This window comes from Heptranchias perlo, chromosome 32 (genome assembly GCF_035084215.1).
Source record: "Heptranchias perlo isolate sHepPer1 chromosome 32, sHepPer1.hap1, whole genome shotgun sequence".
Classification (NCBI taxonomy): domain Eukaryota; kingdom Metazoa; phylum Chordata; class Chondrichthyes; order Hexanchiformes; family Hexanchidae; genus Heptranchias; species Heptranchias perlo.
The window spans coordinates 8,680,484-8,703,141 of record NC_090356.1 but is presented as its reverse complement, the minus strand read 5'-3'; the positions used below and the strand labels follow the sequence as shown (position 1 = coordinate 8,703,141).

General features: G+C 44.5%; 1 protein-coding gene across 2 annotated transcripts in view; it reads left to right on the top strand.

The window, feature by feature from the left end:
• Positions 1–22,658, top strand: part of agrn (agrin) — a 385,222-nt gene that overhangs the window by 268,197 nt on the left and 94,367 nt on the right. The window contains exons 7-8 of one of the 2 annotated variants that reach the window (XM_067970302.1): positions 3,291–3,497; positions 13,497–13,718. In XM_067970302.1, the coding sequence (XP_067826403.1) occupies positions 3,291–3,497; positions 13,497–13,718 (429 nt within the window). The remainder of the gene's footprint in view (positions 1–3,290; positions 3,498–13,496; positions 13,719–22,658) is intronic. The other variant, XM_067970303.1, reaches the window with a different exon arrangement.

Here is a 22,658-nt window from a genome sequence, read left to right as displayed (position 1 = left end):
CTTTGGCAGGAAAAAATCGGAGAGCAAGTTATTATCTCAATGGCGAGAAACTGGAAAGTACTGCAGTACAAAGGGATCTGGGGGTCCTAGTGCAAGAAAATCAAAAGGTTAGTATGCAGGTGCAGCAGGTGATCAAGAAGGCCAACGGAATGTTGGCTTTTATTGCTAGGGGGATAGAATATAAAAACAGGGAGGTATTGCTGCAGTTATATAAGGTATTAGTGAGACCGCACCTGGAATACTGCATACAGTTTTGGTGTCCGTACTTAAAAGACATACTTGCTCTCGAGGCAGTACGAAGAAGGTTCACTCGGTTAATCCCGGGGATGAGGGGGCGGACGTATGAGGAGAGGTTGAGTAGATTGGGACTCTACTCATTGGAGTTCAGAAGAATGAGAGGCGATCTTATTGAAACATATAAAATTGTGAAGGGGCTTGATCGGGTGGATGCGGTAAAGATGTTCCCAAGGATGGGTGAAACTAGAACGAGGGGGCATAATCTTAGGATAAGGGGCTGCTCTTTCAAAACTGAGATGAGGAGAAACTTCTTCACTCAGAGGGTGGTAGGTCTGTGGAATTTGCTGCCCCAGGAAGCTGTGGAAGCTACATCATTAAATAAGTTTAAAACAGAAATAGACAGTTTCCTAGAAGTAAAGGGAATTAGGGGTTATGGGGAGCGGGCAGGAAATTGGACATGATTTTAGATTTGAGGTTAGGACCAGATCAGCCATGATCTTATTGAATGGCGGAGCAGGCTCGAGGGGCCGATTGGCCTACTCCTGCTCCTATTTCTTATGTTCTTATGTAACAACTTGCATTTATATAGCGCCTTTAATGTAGGCGCTTCACAGGAACGTTATCAAGCAAAATTTGACACCGAGCCACATAAGGAGATATTAGGACAATCAAAGCGGTAGGTTTTAAGGAGCGTCTTAAAGGAGGAGAGGTGGAGAGGTTTAGAGAGGGAATTCCAGCTGAAGGCACGGCCGCCAATTGTGGATCGATTAAAATCGGGGATGCGCAAGAGGCAAGAATTGGAGGAGCGCAGAGATCTCAGAGGGTTGTAGGGCTGGAGGAGGTTACAGAGATCGGGAGGGGGCGAGGCCATGGAGGGATTTGAAAACAAGGATGAGGAATTTAAAATCAAGGCGTAGCTGGACTGGGAGCCAATGTAGGTCAGCGAGCACAAAACTCAACCGGTTTCTTTTCTCACTGGCCCCTATCCTCAGGCGATACGAGACCAAGTGCAGAATTAAGTTTTATTTTATTTGTTCTCGAGCTGTGGATGATAGTGGCAAGGCTATGTTAATTGCCCGTCCCTGAGAAGGTGGTAGTGGGCTGCACTCATTGTAGCACTAATCTTCACAGCTTGAGTGGTTTGCTGGACTGCTTCAGATGGCGTTAAGAGTCACCTACACAGCAGTGGACTGGAGCCGTGTGTCGGCCGGACCAGTTAGGGGTGATGGCTTCCCGTGCCTGAAGGGCATGAATGAACCAGTAGGGTTTTTACCGCGTTCCACCAGCTATCATGTTAATTTTTCTATAATGCCAGCCCACGAAGTACCAGATTTATTGGATTAAATTTCATGATGTGCCGAGATGAGATTTTAAACTCAGGACCTCTGGGTTGCGAGTTCGGTACCACAACTGCTACACTATTGAACACAGCTGCACCATTTTGCTGGACCCGTCATCTTTTTAATCCCAATCCCCTGCCGTCTCTCATTGTGGAGCACTAGCTGGGAACGTGGGATGGTGACAGGGCCAATAACACTATTGGATCAATTCTGCGACCCCTGCTCCCACTTAGCGAGGCCTCGTGCTGGGAGCCTCACCTCACAATGACCCCTGTAAGATATACACCGCTCACAAGGGTGTTTGCCTTAGTGCAGTGGCTGCATTCTTGCTTCTGAGCCAGAAAGTCATGGGTTTAAACCCCCACTCCAGAGACTTAAGCACATATCCAGGATGATACTTCAATGCAGTACTGGGGGAGTGCTGCACTTTCAGAGGTGCCGTCTTTAGGAGGAGATGTGAAACGGAAGTCCTGTCTGCCCTCAGGTGGACATAAATGATTCCACGTCATTATTCGACGAAGAGCAGGGGAGTTCTCCCTCTGCCCCGTCCAACATTTAGACCTCAACCAACATCAGCAAAAACAGATTGTCTGGTCTCATTGCTGTTTGTGGGACCTTGCTGTGTGCAAATTGGCTGCTGAGTTTCTATACGTTGCAACAGTGACTACACTTCAAAATATTCATTGGCAGTGAAGCACTTTGGGACATCCTGAGGTCATCAAAGGCACCATATAAATGCCACATTTCCCTCCTCTCCCCCTCCCAGAGCTGTGGACCTGCGGTTTCCAAGTAAGCACAGTGGCAATCTGCTCAGAGACTGCCATTCTTGGCACCTGCCAGGTAGCGACTCCCCGTTGATTCCACGAACCCACCCCAACAGGGAGATGCCTAGCCTTGTCCCATTGTCTCAGTGGAGCTGGAGTCGGAGGAACGAAACCTACGCCCTACCACCCTGCGGTACCCTGAAATCCTTTTGTTCCTTACTGCAATCTAACGGAGAGTCACAAATGCACATCTGTTTCTGAGATCATAAGGATCTCTTCATAGAATCATAGAACTTCATAGCACAGCTGGAAGCCATTTGGCCCACTGTGCTTGTGCGTATTCTGAGTTATCCACTTAGTCCCATTCACCTGCCCTTTCCCCATATCCTTCTAAGTTTTTTTTTCATATATCTATCCACTTTCCTTTTATTATGGATTCTGTTTCCACCACTGTTTCTGGTAGGCTGTTCCATGTCCCCTCAGAGTAATTTTATTCCCTAACTTATCCCTTCAGTGACTATCCATCTTAAATTTAAGCCCTCTACTTACCAACTAATTGACCAGTTTTTCCCAATTTACTTTATAAAAACCTTCCAGAATTTTGAACCGCTTTATCAGCTCTCCCCTTAACCTTCTTTGTTCTAATGAAAAGAGCCCAGTTTCCCCAGTCTCTTCCCAATACTAAAGCCTCTCATCCTTGATATCTTAGTGAATCTCTTCTGCACCCTTTGGCATCTTTCCTAAATTAAAGTAAGGCACCCCAAAACTAAGTACACTATCCTAACCGATGATTTGTACAGATTTAGCATTATCCCTTCAGGTGGTGGAATCGTTATTAAAGTGACTTTTTGTCGAGCTGTACAACCTTCTGCTGTCCTAACATCTCACAGGTCTCTACCGCAGAGTCTCCTACTGTAGCGTTAAAATCTGCTCGCTGTTTCGATTACAGACAAGTGCCAAGATGAGTGTAAGTTCAACGCCGTGTGCCTCAACCGAAGGGGTAGCGTCCGCTGTTCCTGTGACCGCATCGTTTGCGACGGGGCCTACAAGCCTGTGTGCGGTCAGGACAACCAAAGTTACAACAATGACTGTGAGCGCAAGCAAGCCGAGTGTCAGCAGAGAGCCCTCATTCCAGTCAAATATGAGGGCCCATGCGGTAAGTAGCAGTGGCGACCCCTCTGCCGAGCAACCGAACGTTTTGCCTGGGATGTAAAGCTCTGTGTTGCCGTGACCTCTGTAAAATGCTGCGTACTTGCATTGCTTCATTGTGACTTTAAAAAAAATACCCTTTCCCTTGTCCCTAAATGTTGTCTTTTCAATTCGACAGAAGCGAAGTAGGATTAATGTTGCAATGTAGTTCCTGTTCACCACTCTCCCATTTCTCCTCTGAATCCATTCCCATCACGTCACATTAAAACATCGTTCTACGTGCCCATTACATTTGGTAGTGCCAGGCCACAGTTCCATCAGCGTGTTTCCCTTGCTGCATTTTCAAGTGTGTTCTTTTTTTTTAAATGTGTTTTCTCGTATGCAGTGTCTCACTGACGATCACCTCTTTTTGTCTTGTCTCGGAAACTGTCCAATCACAGTCGGAGCGGCGCGCCACTGTCTCTGCGAGTTCGACCTCTGACCTTATCTGTGAGGGGCTCTTCGGACCTTGAATGTGGCCCTGCTGGACCAGGGTCAGGAGAAGTTGTCAAGTGAGGGGAAAGGTCAGGTTTTTCCCGACCCTGAAGGATTTGCTCTTAAGAATGCAACAAAAAAAAATACTTACAGGAAAGGAGCTTATCGTTTCAAATGCTGCCCTCAGTTCCCCCCACCCTTTTTTTTTAATATATAGAAAGGACAGTTTTTAAAAAAAAAAAGAGCTCTTGATTGCTTTTAATGAATTATAATGTTTCTAAGATTGTGTATTTTTTGTTTTGGATCTTTCAAATAATACATCCCCAAGCTCTCGATATGTTCTGTCTCCTGCTTTCTGCTGACAAGGAGCTAGAGAGCTTCTATAAGGTTGGAGGGCTCTTTTTGTTCAGAATGCATTGCTTGTACCTTTTCTGATACTGTAGTTCCAAAAAGATCCTGGTTTCAAAATATTTTCCTCCTAAAATTGGCACGTTGCAAGATATGGGGGCGGGGAGGGGGGAAAGTCCTGCCTGTTTGGATTTGTTGAGTTGGTGAGTGAGAGGGAACACCAACTCAGATGGTTGTGTGTGGTTTTCCGAACAGTCATGTATTTGTGACACGATCTGATAAATACATAATCAGGTTCCAGTCTTTGACGGATTCGTTTGTCTAACATTTACCTCCACCAACTAGAAAGACAATGCCTGCAGGTGCTTGGGAACACCATCACCTCCGAGTTCCCCTCCCAAGTCACACACCATCCCGACTTGGAAATATATCGCCGTTCCTTCATCGACGCTGGGTCAAAATCTAGGGACTCCCTACCTAACAGCACCGTGGGAACACCTTCACCGCATGGACTGCAGCGGTTCGAGAAGGAGGCCCGCCACCACCTTCTCAAGGGCAATAAATGGATCTTGACAGCATCGGTCACATCCCAAGAATGAATTGTTAAAAATTAACAAAGACTATGCCCCTTTTAAACCACAATTATATTAAAAAATGACGAAATCCTTTGCGTATATTCAGACAAGTGTAAGGGCTAAGTTGATCTTTAAAAGACCTTCTGACAACAGTCAATTTGCATGGGATAGGAATGGACGGCTGCATTACTGAATATATCTGATCATTAAACGTTTCAGTGAATTCATTTCTGTTCAGATAATATTTCTCGTGCTCTTGGTGTTATGCATGAAGTTTGTGGCACAGCAGTTCGACAGATGGCGACATGAAACCCCACTGTCATAAATTGAGGACTCGATTGGTATCAAACTGGGCAAGAGAATATTTAAGCTACCCTGACGATAGAGCCTCGTCCTAATTGGAGGGCTCCAGTTCCAATCCAGTCCTTGGCTGAGCTTCAGAAGCGTGCGTGTCGATCCATGCAACTAGATGGAGCACTTTGTACTTCAGGGGAAAGCAGTAATGTCTGATCCACCTCGATGGCAGATTCCTTCCTGTCAGCTCGTCATAAAATGCCAGTCACGAGGAATGTTTTTTTTTTGATGCAGCCGAGAATAATGATAGATGGGATTTTGTGAGGAAATAAACAAATTCAGGTTTCAGGTTTTAATTTTATTTCTGTATAGTTTGTAACCTAACGATTTGGCTCCCATAATGGCCGATCAGTTAAGACATTGCTTGTTGTGGTATTGAGCCATATAAGGTAGAAGGTGTCAGACTGGATCTCCCGCCTGCACTGAGTTATCTGATCTCAGCTAGAAGCAGCAGTTGAGGTGCTAAATTGCTGTCTGCTATGCATGGGATAACATTTGCCTGAGGAAGGAGAAAATCTCCGAAAGCTTGTGAATTTAAAATAAAATTGCTGGACTATAACTTGGTGTTGTAAAATTGTTTACAATTGTCAACCCCAGTCCATCACCGGCATCTCCACATCATGGGATAAGGAAGAGGAAATAGCAGCCAGAGTTCCTGCTCCCGGTTGCTATCCAGTGACACCTTGCCAATGTGTGTGTAAGTGTGGAATAGTTGAGTCTAGAGATAACAAAGGCGTGGATGAGGGTTTCAGTAGCAGACCGTGCCAATTAGACAGCAAATTGGCCGGAGCAGAGGGATTAATGCTCAGCTTCAAATAATCATTGAGCCTTGCGTTCCAAGTAGCGACGAGGCCAATTCTCAAAATGATTCGGTCATTCTGTACAGTTTTGTTTAAAAAAGTGATGAGATAAATTAATCCCCCAAACTGCTGGTTGTGGGCGATTTGGGCCTACAGTATCTGTGTGTGTGTATGTGTTCCTGTATGTGCCTCTTTCTGTCATGCATGGACCACACTTGTCTTTCATGAATCATAGCTTCTTAAACTGTGCATGTAACAGCTACCCAGATGCCTGGTGTGCTGATTGCAAGCTGTCCTGTGTGCATGTTATGCAAGTTTGCATAAAGGGTGTTTTTTAAAAAAAAAGTGGGACTCACAGACAGATTGACAGTAAATCGGATTCGAAATGTTCATTAGACACGATGCTAGCTCCATCCTGTAGTGTCTTGACAGCTTCTTTCATATTGTAATGTCTGTGCATCGATTGTTCCAAGGTAAAGCAATTACTGACCTACAGTGGGTGGGGGCTGCTGAATACTTAACTGGAGCAAAATGTACTTATTCACAAAGCAGAACACGGTCATCCTTTGTATACAGTTAAAATGTGTTCAATTTCATCAATCTATCCTCATCATCTCATTTAACTACTGCAACTACTGCTGGCATTTGCATTGAAAAATAGACTGAACATTGTAAATGTGCTTCACTTGTAAATGTCCCTGTCTCAGGCTACCTGGGGTCCTTATTAATTCTACGTGATGTCCAAAATCCTAAAGACACAAAAATGATGTAACCTTTTGAGGATATTGTTCTTCAATCTCCAAAAGGAAGCTGTCAGCCCCTAAAGATCTCTCCCCAACCCCCCAACTCAACCCTCTTGCTGCTAATCTGTGATTAGTAACAAGTGTATTAATTTTCAGTCCAGTTTCTAAGTATGAATCAGATTTTTGTGATACGATATATCGTCAGAATTGACATCAAGAAGAGTTTTAGCGATCATTAGTTAAGACATGTAAGCATACATGCTTTAGTATGAAATTCTTTTATCCACTTGTAACCAAGGCATTAACTGGTTTATTTTTTGAAAGAGTTAGCTGGCTCATTAACATACCAGAAGTCTGAAGGCGTTACTGCATTCATTAGTGATAAACCGCAGCGTGATTTGCCCATTAGTCTTGTACTTCCCTTCAGTAATCTTTATGTGCATGTAGTTTGCCCTGCGATATCTCCTCTCTCCCTTTATTTCCCCCATCCCACACCCTCTCAGTAAAAAAAGCATCAAGGCACTCCTCAGTCTGGACTGTTCAAATTTTACCCCCCGTCACATTCATCATTAGAAGCTTCGGGAAATAATCTCTGTCCATGCTACATGGTGTGGGTATTTTGAAACCCGTACATTCTGTACTTACTGGGTTAATGAGCAGAAACCCTTGTGATTTAACTGCTTACTAGGTATCAGGTTCACAGTTATAGTGGGACGGGTTCTGACACCTGTCAACATCTGATTTTTCAGTTTGTAGTGCGCATTTTTTTTTACTTCAACAAATACAATTTCATTTTACGAAGTGACTGTCCAAGGTGCTGCAACCTTTTACCCTTGGGCGGATGCGATTGGTTGTAACTCAAATTCACAGCAAGGCCCTATAATGTGATAAGGTTCTGTTTCAGAGGTGATTGACTCTCAATCACCTCTCTCACTGAATCTGACCTTCAGTAACCTTGGAAAACCTGCAGGCCCGTGATTTCCCTGCCAATGCTCCCTGCGTTGTAACGCCCGATTGGGGAATTAGCCTGTAGAAAATGGAGACCTGTCTCACAAGAAGCTTCACCACAGAAACAAGGGGTCTTCAGAATCGTTCCTGACCTCGCCCAGAAGCTGCTCCCTTAATTTATATAAGGAAACTATTTTATCTTTTGTTTCATCCTTAACAGGCAATGAGTGAAGCCAATTACCAGACTGCCATCATCAACACTTTAATTTAAAATAACATTATCCACATCTCCAGGATAGAAAATACAGCACAGAAGGAAACCACTCGGCCCATCGTGCCTGTGGCGGCTCTTTGAAAGAACTATCCAATTAGTCCCTTTCCCCATAGCCCTGAAAATGTTACCTTTTCAAATATTTATCCAATTCCCTTTGAAAGTTACTATTGAATCTGCTTTCACCGCCCTTTCAGGCAGCGCATTCCAGATCCTAAGACATCCAGATGCCTTGATCCCTAAAATTCTTCATCATGCCAATTTTGACGATATGTCACGAAGAACCAAATCTTACTTCGAAGACTAGACTGAAAATTATTGGGGGAGGGGGGAAGGTGCTACAAATGGCTTCAGCACCCCTAGACCTAGGGAGAAAAATACCAGCCATGGTGTCTGTTCCTGATCACTGACCCCTGCTGAAGCTAAGACTCCAGTGTCCTCCAGGTCAGCCCTCACTCTCTAGAAACATGGTGCTGTTCAAAGCTCGGGCGTTCACATCCAGCCCAGCTCGCCCGCCACCTGATCCTCACCGACCAACGATGGCTCCACGCATCCCAGGTGCATTGAATTTAAATTCTTGGTTCTTGTCTTCAAATCCCTCCAAAGTCTTGTCCCACCCTTTATTGACAATCTCCCCCAGCCTTCAGTCCCCCACCCCTGGCCTCCCGTGCACCCTCTCTTCCTTTCACCCCACCATGGACGGTAAAGCTTGAGCTGCTTTGGCCACTAATCTCTGGAACTCACTCTCTTAAAGCCTTTCATCTCTTCACCTTTAAAAGTCTCCTCGAAACGCACCCCTTTGACTGAGCTTTTGGTCACCTCTCCCAACTCTCCTACCATAGCTCAGCCTCTGCTCCTTTATCCTTTTTATCTATTTCATATTTATCCTTGCATCTCCCTCCTCCCACACCATCACCTGTAAAGCATCTTGAGATGTTTCCTGTGTTAATGGTGGTATATAAACGCAAGAGGGGTCAAATTGGACATGGGTGGGTATCAAAACAGGCGGTATCGTATTGGCCGTCCTTTATACGCCCCACCCACATTCAGTTGCATCGACTTCAATAGAACGATATCGAGCGTGTCCTTTCACAGGTGGCAAAAGCAAATCTGCCTGTTTTGCATCCCCGCCCTTGTCCAATTCACCCCCAGCTGTCTTTTGAGTGCTTGTGCATGGATGCTGATTGATGATGTGATGGGTCTTGGCTGTGATAACCCCCACGGTCAAGCAGCCTCATGCATGAAGAATGACCATTTGTGTATATATAGTACGAGAGGGATGGAACCCAGTATAAACCAGTGCTGTCAGGAGAGGAAGGGAGAAGGGGCAGTAGGAGAAAAAGGGCAGAAAATTATTGTAACCGAGAGGATTCTTTTAACACCCAGTTGTTTTGCTGCTTTGCGTGTGTGGGATCTGCGTGCCTCACATGTGTACGTATCGATCTTTATTATTATTATGGAGCATCGCTTTACAGTGTGCTCGACTACCCAGCTTTCTTACTCTTTCGGGTTTTTGGTGGTGATCTTCATTCTTCCAGTGCACACGCAGTCTGAGCATTAACACCAGGGTTTGTGGCTTGCTGAGCTGAATTATTTCTCCCTGCATCATTTGGCGAGTGTTTCCATATGTGTTGGAGACGCCTGCTGGTGCTCTGATGGCCTTGAGACTGCTCGCACAGTCGGGATCGTAAGTGAGGGGAGGGGAGTGGTGGGGGATGAGAGGAGATGTTTTTAAAGAACTGGCTGCTTGTCACGTTAGCTTGCCCCTTAACATCAACCGAGAAAGTCGATGGTCTAGCAAGGCTTTGTTTAACCCTTTGAGGACTATAAGTAAATAAGGAGAAACTGTTTCCAGTGACGGGGATGGTCGGTAACCAGAAGACACAGATTGAAGGTAATTGGCAAAAGAGCCAGAGGAGAGATGAGGAAAAATTTTTTTACACTGTGAATTGTTCTGATCTGGAATCAGATTCAGTAATAACTTTCAAAAGAGAATTGATAAATACTTGAAGGCAAGAAAGTTGCAGGGCTATGGGAAAAGAGCCGAGAATGGGATAGCTCTTTCAAAGAGCTGGATCAGGCATGATGGACCTCCTTCTGCGCTGTAAGAGCCTATGACTACAGTTGTTGATCTAGAAACAGTGTAAAATTGGTCAAACTAATCTCCCCCTATCAAAAGCTGTTAACACCTACAATTCATTTAACTCGTTCAGAAAGGATCTGGGTGCATATGTGGTGCAGAATGCAGTAGAAGAGGGATATGTGTGCGTGCAGATAATTAAATGCTGCACATGGACATCTTGGTCCATTTGGGGCTTTGGAGTATCGCTTGTGGGAAGCAACCAGTTTGGGTTGAGCAACATTGGTCTTGTTCGATTGATTACATCTGGGCTTAGGGAGGAGGAGATTACACTCACCTTCCTCAGGAGACTAAATGTGTCGGGCTAAGACCACAGAGCTGCGAATCGCACCTGATCCGTGGAAAGCAGCAGGGTAAGTGGCCTCTCCACATTCTGTGTTTGCACTTGGCTCTTGTGTAATGAGGCCAGCAGTACAATCCAGATGTTCACATCTTTCTAAAGAAGTTGTTCCCTGGCCTTATTTATTCTAAATACTGTAGCTTGTATCGCAGTTTACAACCAGTTCAGTGCAGAAGAGCACGAGGTTTGTTTAGAGCCCTTTAAACAGATAGGCATATTAGAATTTAATGTTATTCTCCCTCTTAATTCACAAGTGGAAGATTAGATTAGCTGCAGGAGTTATCCTTCAGTACGTTCAGTTATCACAGTGTTCTTTTAAACCCAGCATTGTTTCTACACATCAGCAATTTCACTGCACTACTGAAAGCTCAGTCAGAAACACTGATCTAGTGTACTTCAGTCTGAATTGATTTCAATGGGATTTAAATGGCAAGAGAGAGACTTGTTGAACCTATAATCAAGTTCTGGTGATGTCAACAAATGATTGCACAGTTTAGCAGCAGCATTGGAAAGGCCACATGTGATTTCGAAACTATCCCCAGCTCCCTTATGAAGTAGTAATGGAGAAACTCAACAAGATTATTGCGGATTTTTCAAAAGTGCTGCCCTGCCTGCAGCACTATCGATTACTATTGATGGTCACTAAAGTGAGAGTATTTGTGACACAAGCCGTTTTAATAACCATCTGAGATGTCACAGTAATTATGATGGGGGGCACTCTGGTCCGTTATTCTGCGTTAGCCCAACCAATGCCACAATTGCTTTCTCCTTACCGCTGAGTTGGCATTTTGACTGTGAGTTGTGACTGTTGCACTGTTGACATCAAAATAGAATCAGAGCCATGTAACTGGTTTAAAAATGTTGCTCTTTCATGAAGTCTGAACGACGGAAATTTTGAACTGGGCTCTATTCTCACATTTTACCAAAAGTTTGCCCATGCAGCTGTGAGGTATTACAGCTGTTCTAAGACTCCAACTGTAGGCAATAATGATGCTCGGGCAGATGAACCTGATGTTCTAATGAGACCTGCAGAACCAATTTTGTTTTCCAACAACCAAACCTTTTCAGTCCTGAAAGGGTGTTTTAATGGATCAAAATCAGTCAGCACTTTTGATCAGTCCCAGCTTTCCTGGATGGTTTCCACATCCTCTGTCTTGAAAAAAATAACAAACTCAGTTGGGGCAGCGATTTGAGGCACCACAATTGGCCTCAGTGCTCCTGGGCTAGGGAGAGAAACAATCCACTATGGTTCTTCCAGTGACCCCTGCAAGTCCTCTGAGTGAGTGTGAGTGAGTGGTGTCCATTGAGAACAAAATCAGGTGTGACAATGATGCCTGCCACAGTCAAATAGCCAGTTGGCATCTTCTGTCTAAGGTTATAGGTGAATAATGCCCATGTGCATGGGGCAGTGGGGCCTTCCAGTACCCTGGAATCATCCGTATTGTGAATTTGAACTTTCAGGAGAGCAAGAGGGGCACAGGCAGAGATTTAAGCAAAAGGTTTCTAGGTTCTGTTTCTCCCCCCACTCTCTTTCCCCCCCCCCCCCCCCCGACAGCTGTTTGTGAGAAGTATATTTTGCTGCATTTCGCCCTCTCATCCCCAAACACTGAGCTGTGCCTTATTTCTTGTGGTATTTTTCAGAGGGAGATTGGCATTGCCTGATTAATCTGTTTGGCCTATTTGTATTAGCGAATGGGAGGTGAAGTAAGTGGAAATTTGGCTCCCATTTGCACTGTTGACATCCTGAATTGGCTCTTCCTGAGTTGGCTCCCAGTCCACGAGATACGCCTGAAGAGGTAGAGTCAAGCTTGGGACAGTTCAGAGGTACATGGGAGCTGACTGGTGTAAATAGGAAGATCGATTCCACTACCAAATTGACAGTGTCCCAGTCACCCTCCCTCACATTGTATTTTCCCCGCCTTAGCTGACTGCCCCCCAGTTTATTATACTTAAGTTGAAATAAGCTAAAGAGAAAAAAAAAACTTTAACTTTTATTTTAAATTTAGTGTGGCAGGAACAAAGGCAGTAGATGGAGAAAGCGCTGCATGAGAGCAGCCTGGAGTCACCTGTCTTGTTTCGTAGTCATGTCTCATCGTAAAGACCTGCAGTGTAGAGTATAGTTCCTGAATTTGCAGATGTTTGAATGCTGAGCTTGCAGTACAGCACCAGGGGTATAATGTAAATGAGATATTACACCAGTCAGCAGCCCAGTCAATCAGCAATTTATTGGTGTTTTTATGCCAGTTGTATAACAGTCAGCACTTAAAAAGTCACCTCAATTGTGACTGGAGAGCCATTTGGATTGCAGCTAGTGTTGTATCTGCTCCAGTTCTTTAATTTCAGCAAAATTCACAACACTGTAAGTAAACGGTTGTTGGTGACATTACATCATTAGGTATGCCTGGTTTACAAATCTAGTTTGGACTCGTGCATAAACTTTTCCAGATGATATAGCCCCTTTAATATAACTTAACTGTTTAGGAAACCGCTCCTGGGAACATGTAAACAAAAGTTCAAACAGGAGTGTCTGCATTTTTTTGACGTCATGGGCTAATTAGGTGCGAGCCATGGAGAGTCGAGGGGGCAAAGTAAATTTTAAAATCCATGTTTTCATCAATTTATGTCATCGCAAGTTGTTGACACTAATAAATCCAGGTCTTCTGTCTTAGAATGTATTCACCATGAGGCAACAACCCTTTTCTAATCTCTAGTCCCTTGAAATTCTAACAGGATGAATCAATGAATAAGAAATATAAGTGGAAAAGAAACTGAGCTGCCTGGGTTTCATGGGCCAGATTGCCAAGGGGGCTGTAACTTGGACACCCCCTGACCTAAAGTGTGAGAACAGATCTGGAGTAGATGAGGTGTCCTTGTACTCTTGAGTAGAAGGCCAGGATGGATGAAGAAAATGCTGGAAGGCTTTGATTATTGGTCACTTGTAAACCGAGCCACTTCAAATGGCAATGCGTAAATAAAACCTTGAAATAACCTCCTGCTTGATTTCTTCAAACAGACCTTAACACTATAAGCCCCTGCCTGAACGTTGAATGTTATTTTGGGTCCAAATGCATTGTGAAGAATAACAAAGCTGTGTGTGAGTGCCAGCAGACCTGCCAGAACGTGTACGAGCCTGTTTGCGGCAGCGATGAGTATACATATGGAAATCAGTGTGAATTAGAGGCCATGGCGTGTATTCTGAAAAAACACATCAACATCAAACACAAGGGTCCTTGTGGTAAGTCGAAAATATAGTTATTCAAATCCGTACCTGAATTTTTAAAAAATAAAAGTGTTAATAGCTGTTAATTTTATTTCCACAATTTACTTTTTGCATTTTGTATAAGAAATTTTGTACTAGAAAGAAATGGGTTGGAAATCTAACCTCGCCAGTTTTGCAGTGCAAAATCCTGTAGTGTAATAATTCTCGGCTCTATTCTGTCCATTTTTCACGAATGCAAACTTGTCTTTTAGGCTTCTAATGATTCCATTCCCAGTGGTTGTTGCCATTTCCGTTCCTTCCCACTCTAGTTATCTGACTAAGGTTATTCAAAAGGATATAATCAAGTTATTTATTAATATACATAATAATGTTCCACATGGAGTGTCAGATTAGATTGAGTGCCTCACTCCCAGCGTCCTAGCTTCGAATCCTAACTGGATTCACCCAGCCTATTGTCTTTATGAAGTGAACAAGAAAAGAATCCTATCTTAGGATGTGGGGAGAAATCAAGAGATGGAGCACAATGCTGTCACACTCTTGAATACTTGGTAATGGTAAACAGTGGTCAGCACCCAGCCGACATTCATCCCTAACGGAGACAGACTCCGATGAGTATTTTCTCTTTCTGCTCATCAGTGCATTTTGTCTTTGAATGCTATCCTGTCTGATCTAGGGTTGCCAACTCTGGTTGGGCATATTCCTGGAGGTTTCATCACATCACCTCCCTCCTCTGACCGCCCCGACTCCCACACTCCCACCATTGGTTGCCCGACACATTCATCCTCACCGTCTTCCTTCACCAGTTGGGAAACGAACGGACTTCATCACTTGATTGTATGATTCTTGACTGTCAATCAAACAGCCTTTTTTTTAAACCCATCCCCAATATTTTTACAACTAATAAACAAAAGTCTTCAAAGAAAATAAAAAAAACCCCACAGGTTTTAATGCCGTTATGATTTTTCTCCTGGGTTTTTGCTCACAGCAGTGTCCAGGAGATTAATCTTTAATTCCTGGAGACTCTGGTTGGCGACCTTGGTCTGGTCCCATTTTCAGTATCACACGTTCCCATCCTGCAGACAAATTGGTTCTGTGCTCCACTCTTTTGCTATATTACTTTAGAATTTCTTGAAGCACGAAGGGCTTTAGATGAGGCGGCTGATCTGATAGTTTGGGAATAACAGCATGGGCTTCACTGCCCAGACAGTCACAGGTTGAAACCCATGGTACTGACCGACTCTCAAGGTCACCAACACTGGTTGCAGTGAGTTGGGCTAGCCTTTCAGGTGGAATACCTTGAGGAAATAGATGATGGTTGTCTCCTCCCTCTTCAAGGCTGCTATCAACTGTGTGAATAGAGATGCTTTTATGATGGAAAGGACTGGATTCTATGCCTGCCATGAGCGTAAAGCTGAAAGACGGCAGGTGGAGAGAAAAAAGTGTGTTGGGTTGTTCATGTAGTCTGTTGAAATGGTTATTCAGTAATTGATTTTCCTACTCTATGGTCACTTGGTAAACTGCTGCCAACATATGTCCCAGTCCTCCAGATAGATGGGCAGATGGACCTAATCTTTTGGGGCTACCAGGTGGCTCCTGACTGAAAGAGGTCAGAGAGTAAATTAAAAGAGGAGGGAGTGGGTGTCTGGCTGAGTGGCTGTTAGTTATTTAGCAGGTATTGCTTATGCTTTTTATTGCTGTGCAACAAAGGATTGATGGCCTCTGTGGTATTATTAATCTGAGGCCACAGAACAATGGACTGATTAATGGATTTATTCCAGACTCTGTGTTAGTAATGAATGATTCGCTCACTTCATTTACTGCTTGAAAAATGGGCATTGGGTTAAAAACAATTTTTGTGAGCAGTACAAAGTCATGAATTATCCTTGAAAAATTATAAGGCCTAGATCTGTACCCAGTATTCTGTGAGTTTGCTGGTTACCTGGCCCACACATACTCTACGTCAGGGGTGTCTAAACTTTTGTCTTTATTGGCCACCTAGGTCCGTACAGTGAACCTCGGGCTACATATAAAGTTCATTCATGTTCCCATTAATTTACATAGAATCATACAGCACAGAAGGAGGCCGTTCGGCCCATTGTGCCTGTGACTGTACACATATGTCAAGTTGCTGATACTGACAAATCTAGGTGTTCTGATTTAGGATTTACACAGGAACAGGAGTTGGTCATTCAGCCCCTCGAGCCTGTTCCGCCTTTCAACGAGACCATGTCTGATCTGTACCCGAACTCCATTTACCCACCTTGGCTCCATATCCTTTAATACCCTCGGCTAGCAAACATCTATCGATCTCAGATTTTAAATGATTAATTGAGCTAGCATCTACTACTTTTTGTGGGAGGGAGTTTCACACTTCTACCACCCTTTGTGTGAAGAAGTGTTTCCTAACTTCTCTCCTGAATGGCCTGGCTCTGATTTTAAGGTTATGTCCACTTGTCCCAGACTCCCCCACCAGCGGAAAAAGTTTCTATCTACCCTATCAATTCCTTTCAAAATCCTAAAAACCTCAATCAAATTACTCCTTAACCTCCCAAATTCCAGGGAATACAAGCTCAGTTTATGTAATCTCTCCTCATAATCTAACCCTTGGAGTCCTGGTAACATTCTGGAGAATCTGCGCTGCACTCGTTCCAAGGTCAATATATCCTTTCTAAGGTGCGGTGCCCAGAACTGTACACAGTACTCCAGATGTGGTCTAACTAGGGCTTTGTATAGCTGTAGCAAAACTTCCTCCCCTTTATATTCTAGCCCTCTAGTTATAAAGGCCAACATTCCATTAGCCTGTTTAATTATTTTTTGTACCAGATCACTACATTTTAGTGATCTCTGCACATGGACTGCCAAATCTCTTTGGACCACCACTGTTCCTAACTTTTCACTATTTAAAAAATACTCGGATCGATCCTTTTTTGGTTCAAAATGGATTTACCCACCAATGGTACAACAGCTGTTTCAAAACCTCAAGGCCCACAAAATACAAACCAGCAAATAAGGGATATAAGTGCAAATAGAAGTGAGTTTTCCTGGTGGCTGAATTGCCAGAGTTGGAGACCCGTGTTCTAGATGATGGTAGGTTTAAGGCCTGGTTATTCCCACTCTCTTATCGATGAGTTTCCCAGTTACAGTCATGTGTAAGGTGAGGACTGCAGAACATGAAAACATGAACACTCCATCAGCCTTCTTGCTGCTACTCCATCTTTGCGTTCAGTGTTAAAGACGGCAGGGACGTCGTCAGGTTTCGGAGGGACTGGAGCCCATTAGGCTTTTAAAAAAAAAATCAATTTTTGGCTGTCCCATTTCAGATCTGAGGGCAGCACAGGTCACAGGGCAGTCTTCATTGAATACTGACACAAATTGTCTATGTATTTTCTCCTGGGTTCAGAGACCTGGGCAAATGGATATCCATTACAATCCTGGACTGTCTTAACGCCTGCTTGTCACTTCAGGATAGTTCACAGTGACAAATGAAATGAGATTTATCCGGCTGTAGTCTTGCCCTAATAGACATTTCATTTTTGTTGCTGATAAGTTAAATACAAGAGTAACTTTCAAGAGGTAATTGGATATATACTTAATAAGGAAAACATTTACAGGGCTACGGGGAAAGAGCAGGGGAGTGGGACTAATTGGATAGCTCTTTCAGAGAGCCGGCACAGGCACAATGGGCCGAACGGCCTCTTTATGTGCTGTATGATTCTATACCAGTGGGATGAGGGGAATTCTGCTCAACACATCCAGGACATGATCCCCTGAAAAAACGAGGCATTAAAGTTTGTGTTTCAGATTGCTTCATTTAGATTAGCTGATCTACCATGACATGGCTCTCAAAATCTCTTCTTGTAACTATGTCTCTGTGCTCCTATTTTCTAATTCTACCTCCGTTCCTTTCTGTCTGTCTTCCACTGTCTCTTAGTGTATTGCTCTCTCATATATTCATTTGTCTTTGGTCTTCGGTCCCTGCCATAGACTCCATCCCTCTCCCTGGACACTGTCTGAGATTGAACTAGACCGTTCGCAACCTTAGTGTCCTATTTGACACTGAGATGAGCCTCCGACCACATATCCGCTCCATCACCGAGACTGCCTACTTCCACCTCTGTAACAGCACCCGTCTCCACACCTGCCTCAGCTCAACTGCTGCTGAAACCCTCATCCACGCCTTTGTTACCTTTAGACTTGATTATTCCAATTCTCTCCTGGCCGTCCTCCTATCTTCCACCCTTCATAAACTTGAGCTCGTTCAAAACGCTGCTGCCCGTATCCTAATTCAGACCAAGTCCCATTTGTTTTCAAATCCTTTCATGGCCTCGCCCCTCCCTATCTCTGTAACCTCCTGCAGCCCTACAACCCTCCGAGATCTCTGCGCTTCTCCAATTCTGGTCTCTTGCGCATCCCTGATTTTAATCGCTCCACCATTGGCGGCCGTGCCTTCAGCTGCCTAGGCCCTAAGCTCTGGAATTCCCTCCTTAAACCTCTCCGCCTCTCTACCTCTCTCTCCTCCTTTAAGACGCTGCTTAAAACCTACCTCTTTGACCAAGCTTTTGGTCTGTCCTAGTGTCTCCTTATGTGGCTTGGTGTCAAATTTTGTTTGATAATCGCTCCTGAGGGACGTTTTACTCCGTTGAACATAAGAACATAAGAAATTGGAGCAGGAGTAGGCCAATCGGCCCCTCGAGCCTGCTCCGCCATTCAATAAGATCCTGGCTGATCTGATCCCAACCACAAATCTAAAGAACACAAGAAGTCGGAGCAGGACCCGGCCACATAGCCCCTGGGCCCTCTCCGCCACCCACAGGGCATTGACCGATCCGAACTCAGCTTCATGTCCAATTTCCTGCCCGCTCCCCATAACCCCTAATTCCCTTTACTTCTAGGAAACTGTCTATTTCTGTTTTAAATTTATCTAATGATGTAGCTTCCACAGCTTCCTGGGGCAGCAAATTCCACAGACCTACCACCCTCTGAGTGAAGAAGTTTCTCCTCATCTCAGTTTTGAAAGAGCAGCCCCTTATTCTAAGATTATGCCCCCTAGTTCTAGTTTCACCCATCTTTGGGAACATCCTTACCGCATCCACCCGATCAAGACCCTTCACAATCTTATATGTTTCAATAAGATCGCCTCTCATTCTTCTGAACTCCAATGAGTAGAGTCCCAATCTACTCAACCTCTCCTCATATGTCCGCCCCCTCATCCCCGGGATTAACCGAGTGAACCTTCTTTGTACTGCCTCGAGAGCAAGTATGTCTTTTCTTAAGTATGGAGACCAAAACTGTATGCAGTATTCCAGGTGCGGTCTCACCAATACCTTATATAACTGCAGCAATACCTCCTTGTTTTTATATTCTATCCCCCTAGCAATAAAAGCCAACATTCCGTTGGCTTTCTTGATCACCTGCTGCACCTGCATACCAACTTTTTGATTTTCTTGCACTAGGACCCCCAGATCCCTTTGTACTGCAGTACTTTCCAGTCTCTCGCCATTAAGAAAATAACTTGCTCTCTGATTTTTCCTGCCAAAGTGCATAACCTCACATTTTCCAATATTATATTGCATCTGCCAAATCTCCGCCCACTCACCCAGCCTGTCTATATCCCCTTGCAGGTTTTTTATGTCCTCCTCACTCTCTACTTTCCCTCCCATCTTTGTATCATCTGCAAATTTTGATATGTTGCACTCGGTCCCCTCCTCCAAATCGTTAATATAGATTGTAAAGAGTTGGGGACCCAGCACCGACCCCTGTGGAACACCACTGGTTACTGGTTGCCAGTCCGAAAATGAACCATTTATCCCAACTCTCTGCTTCCTGTTCGATAACCAATCCTCCACCCATGCCAGAATATTACCCCCAATCCAGTGATTTTTTATCTTAAGTAATAATCTTTTATGTGGCACCTTGTCGAATGCCTTCTGGAAGTCTAAATACACTATGTCCACTGGTTCCCCTTTATCCACCCTATACGTTATATCCTCGAAGAACTCAAGCAAATTTGTCAGACATGACTTCCCCTAAGGCGCTATCTAAATGCAAATTGTCTGTATATCTCTCTGATTCTTCTCATATTCGCTCCCTCTTTTTGTAAGAAAAATAGGTTGGTGTTTCCTTTTAAATAAATTTATATAACCCTGCTGTGATCTGATTAGTGTTGCAATGGCAACAGTTGTGTGAGAGCTGTTGTAAATATGCACGCACGCACGCACGCACGCACGCACACACACACACACACACACACATATGCTTCTTTACCTGATCTCATTCCTGGATATTTTCATTTTTAGTCACTTTGGGGAGTTATTTTGCAGTCTTAACAAGCCATGTTAATAAATGTTTACTGCCAGTCAGTAGTAGTGGATACTCCTTTTTACAAAAATATAATCTGTAGTTAGAGGTGGACGCAGAGCTGGAGAGTGTCGCGCAGGCATTGAGAATAGGAGGGGGCTTGTCTGGGGCTAAGGCTAGGGTCGGCAACCCTCCTGGAGTTTCCAGGAATTAATCTCCTGGCTGATACGGGAAAAAAATCTTAGGGACATTAAAGAAATGGTGTGTTTTTTCTTTCATTTTCTTTGAACGCTTCCATTTATTAGTTATAAAAATATTGGAGATGGGGGATAAATGGCTGTTTGACTGGGTGGGGCGGTTGTGGGGGGGTGGATCATGTGATGAAAACTCCAGGAATACGTCCAACGAAAGTTGGCAACCCCTAACTGAGGCTGGGTGGTGGGTGGGGGGGCCTGACTGCGGGATAGGCTGGATATGATGAGGCTGTGGCCTGAAAGGAGAGAGATGGGCCCAGAGGTGGGTTGGAGCAGCTGAATCCAGAGTTGGACTGGGAATGGGACCGTCATAACGAAGAAGTACAAGAGTAGCTCCCAACAAATTTGATCCCGAATGGAGATGATTGGGTGAGTCTCCCGGCAATCGCATCTGGAGACCGCCGCACTACTGCAAGTCTCGCCCTGCCCCCAACTTATTGGCTGACACAGTGGTATCAATATTCACTCCATTTTAACGATTAGTGTTTGGAACTCCTTGGGGGTGATTTTAAACCCCAACAATGGGTGGTTCGGGGGGGAGGTGGGAGTTGAAAATAGTTGGGGTTTTTATTTTGGGTCGCAACCGCAAAATTTTCCGACTTTGCATTCCCAATGGGATGCGACCACAACCCAGAGATAAAGCCGGGTTGCGGTCACATCCCAAAAAACAACTATTTTCAACTCCCACCCGCCCCCAACCCACCCGTTCATGGGGTTTAAAATCACCCCCCTTATCTTTGTACTCAAAGTTCAGGATTTTGATGCTTGTCCTGATGTGTGATACATTTGTTATTCTGAGGCCTCTGTTTGATGACCAGCATCAGTCGTGGGGTTCTTTACAGGTGAGTTGAGAAGAAGCAACAGCATTCAAAATTTGACCGCGATTTCAGCCCCGGGAACTGCAAGTCCACTTTTTCCAGAATGTAACCTCAAGCGGGTTTCACTTTTCACTTCCACTTTGATGGGAAGAGTGACAGAGAACACATACTGTCACTTCAGAATGCTGCAAAGAAATGTTCAAGACCAACCATTTTCGCTGTAGAACGACTGCAAATTAAGTCATTACTCGGAGCTACTGCTGCGATTTAGTTTCCGAGAGCTTTGCTTGTATGTTCCTTTAGAAGGAACTGCATCAGACTGATGTACAAAGACAGTGATAATAAGGAGAATGATGGAATGCAAATTTTGTGTCTAAAATAGACAATGGGCACCGACTGGCAAAGCTGACAGTGCAGATGTGATGCCAGATTACAAAAGGGAACCTAATTAGTTCTTCAGAAATAAAAACAGAAGTAGGGCACGATATGCATGGGATCCATTATAACCAAACTTATTGAATATTTAGGATCTCTTTTTAAATTAATGGGAAAAACAAAATCTGACATGCCTCCCAAAATTTTATTCTTAAATTTGGGAAACAACGGGAGAAAAATCGAAGATGTGTTTTACAGTACTTAAATGGGAAGGTAAATGTAGGGAATAAACTCTGTTCACTTTCTGTTTTTGGTGAACTTTTGTGACCATCAAGGTGATAGATGTGAGCACTGGAGAATGGGACCAGTCTGGGCCATGAGCAATTTCAAGTCAGATAGAGCACAGTCGGATGTTGAGTGAAAGCATCCTTTACTGTGCCGCGACAACGAAATGAAGATTTTGTCTTCAGAATTGATATAATAAAATGGTAACTGCATCATGAAGAACATGATTCTGATTTTGTTACCCTTGACATACAGGAAATCTTCCCCTAATGTCTCATAACCATCAATTTCAAAGCACCGCCTCTATTTAAAGGGTAATTCTCCCACCTTCCTCATCCCACCCCCCCTCATTATCCTACACCAACCATCAGAATTGGACAGGAGGGAGGAGAATCAGTTCTGAGACATTGGAGGGAATTTTAACTCCCCCAGGACGGCAGTGGGGGTGGGGGGAGCTTAAATTCTTAATAATGTGAAAGGCGGCCCCAACCCGCTGTGAACCGGCCTACTTCTGGTTTAACCGGGATGGGCGAGTAACCTGCTCCCGAGAGGCTGGTCAATAATTTAAATATGTTAATTAGGCTGCATGTCTCAGATTTTAGCAGCTGTTTTGATTTAACGGCTGCAGGCCGGGATTCCCAGGCTCGGGAAACCTGGCAGCTAAAGGGAGGCGAGAACTGCCGGATCCAGCAGGTAAGTGTTTTTCCAGCACTGCTTGTGGGCCAAGAGGAGCAGGAGTGCTCCCCCCACCCTTCCCGTCCCCCACCCCGGGTCCCAAGCAAATCTACTGCGATTTGCCGAAACTCCACTCCCCCCACCCCGCGATCGCCCGGCTCCCCCATGACCTGATGCCGACCTGTGATCTCCTCCCAGTGATCCCTCCCCCTCCCCCCAACCTCCGGCAGTCTCTTCCCCCTCCCCTCCCC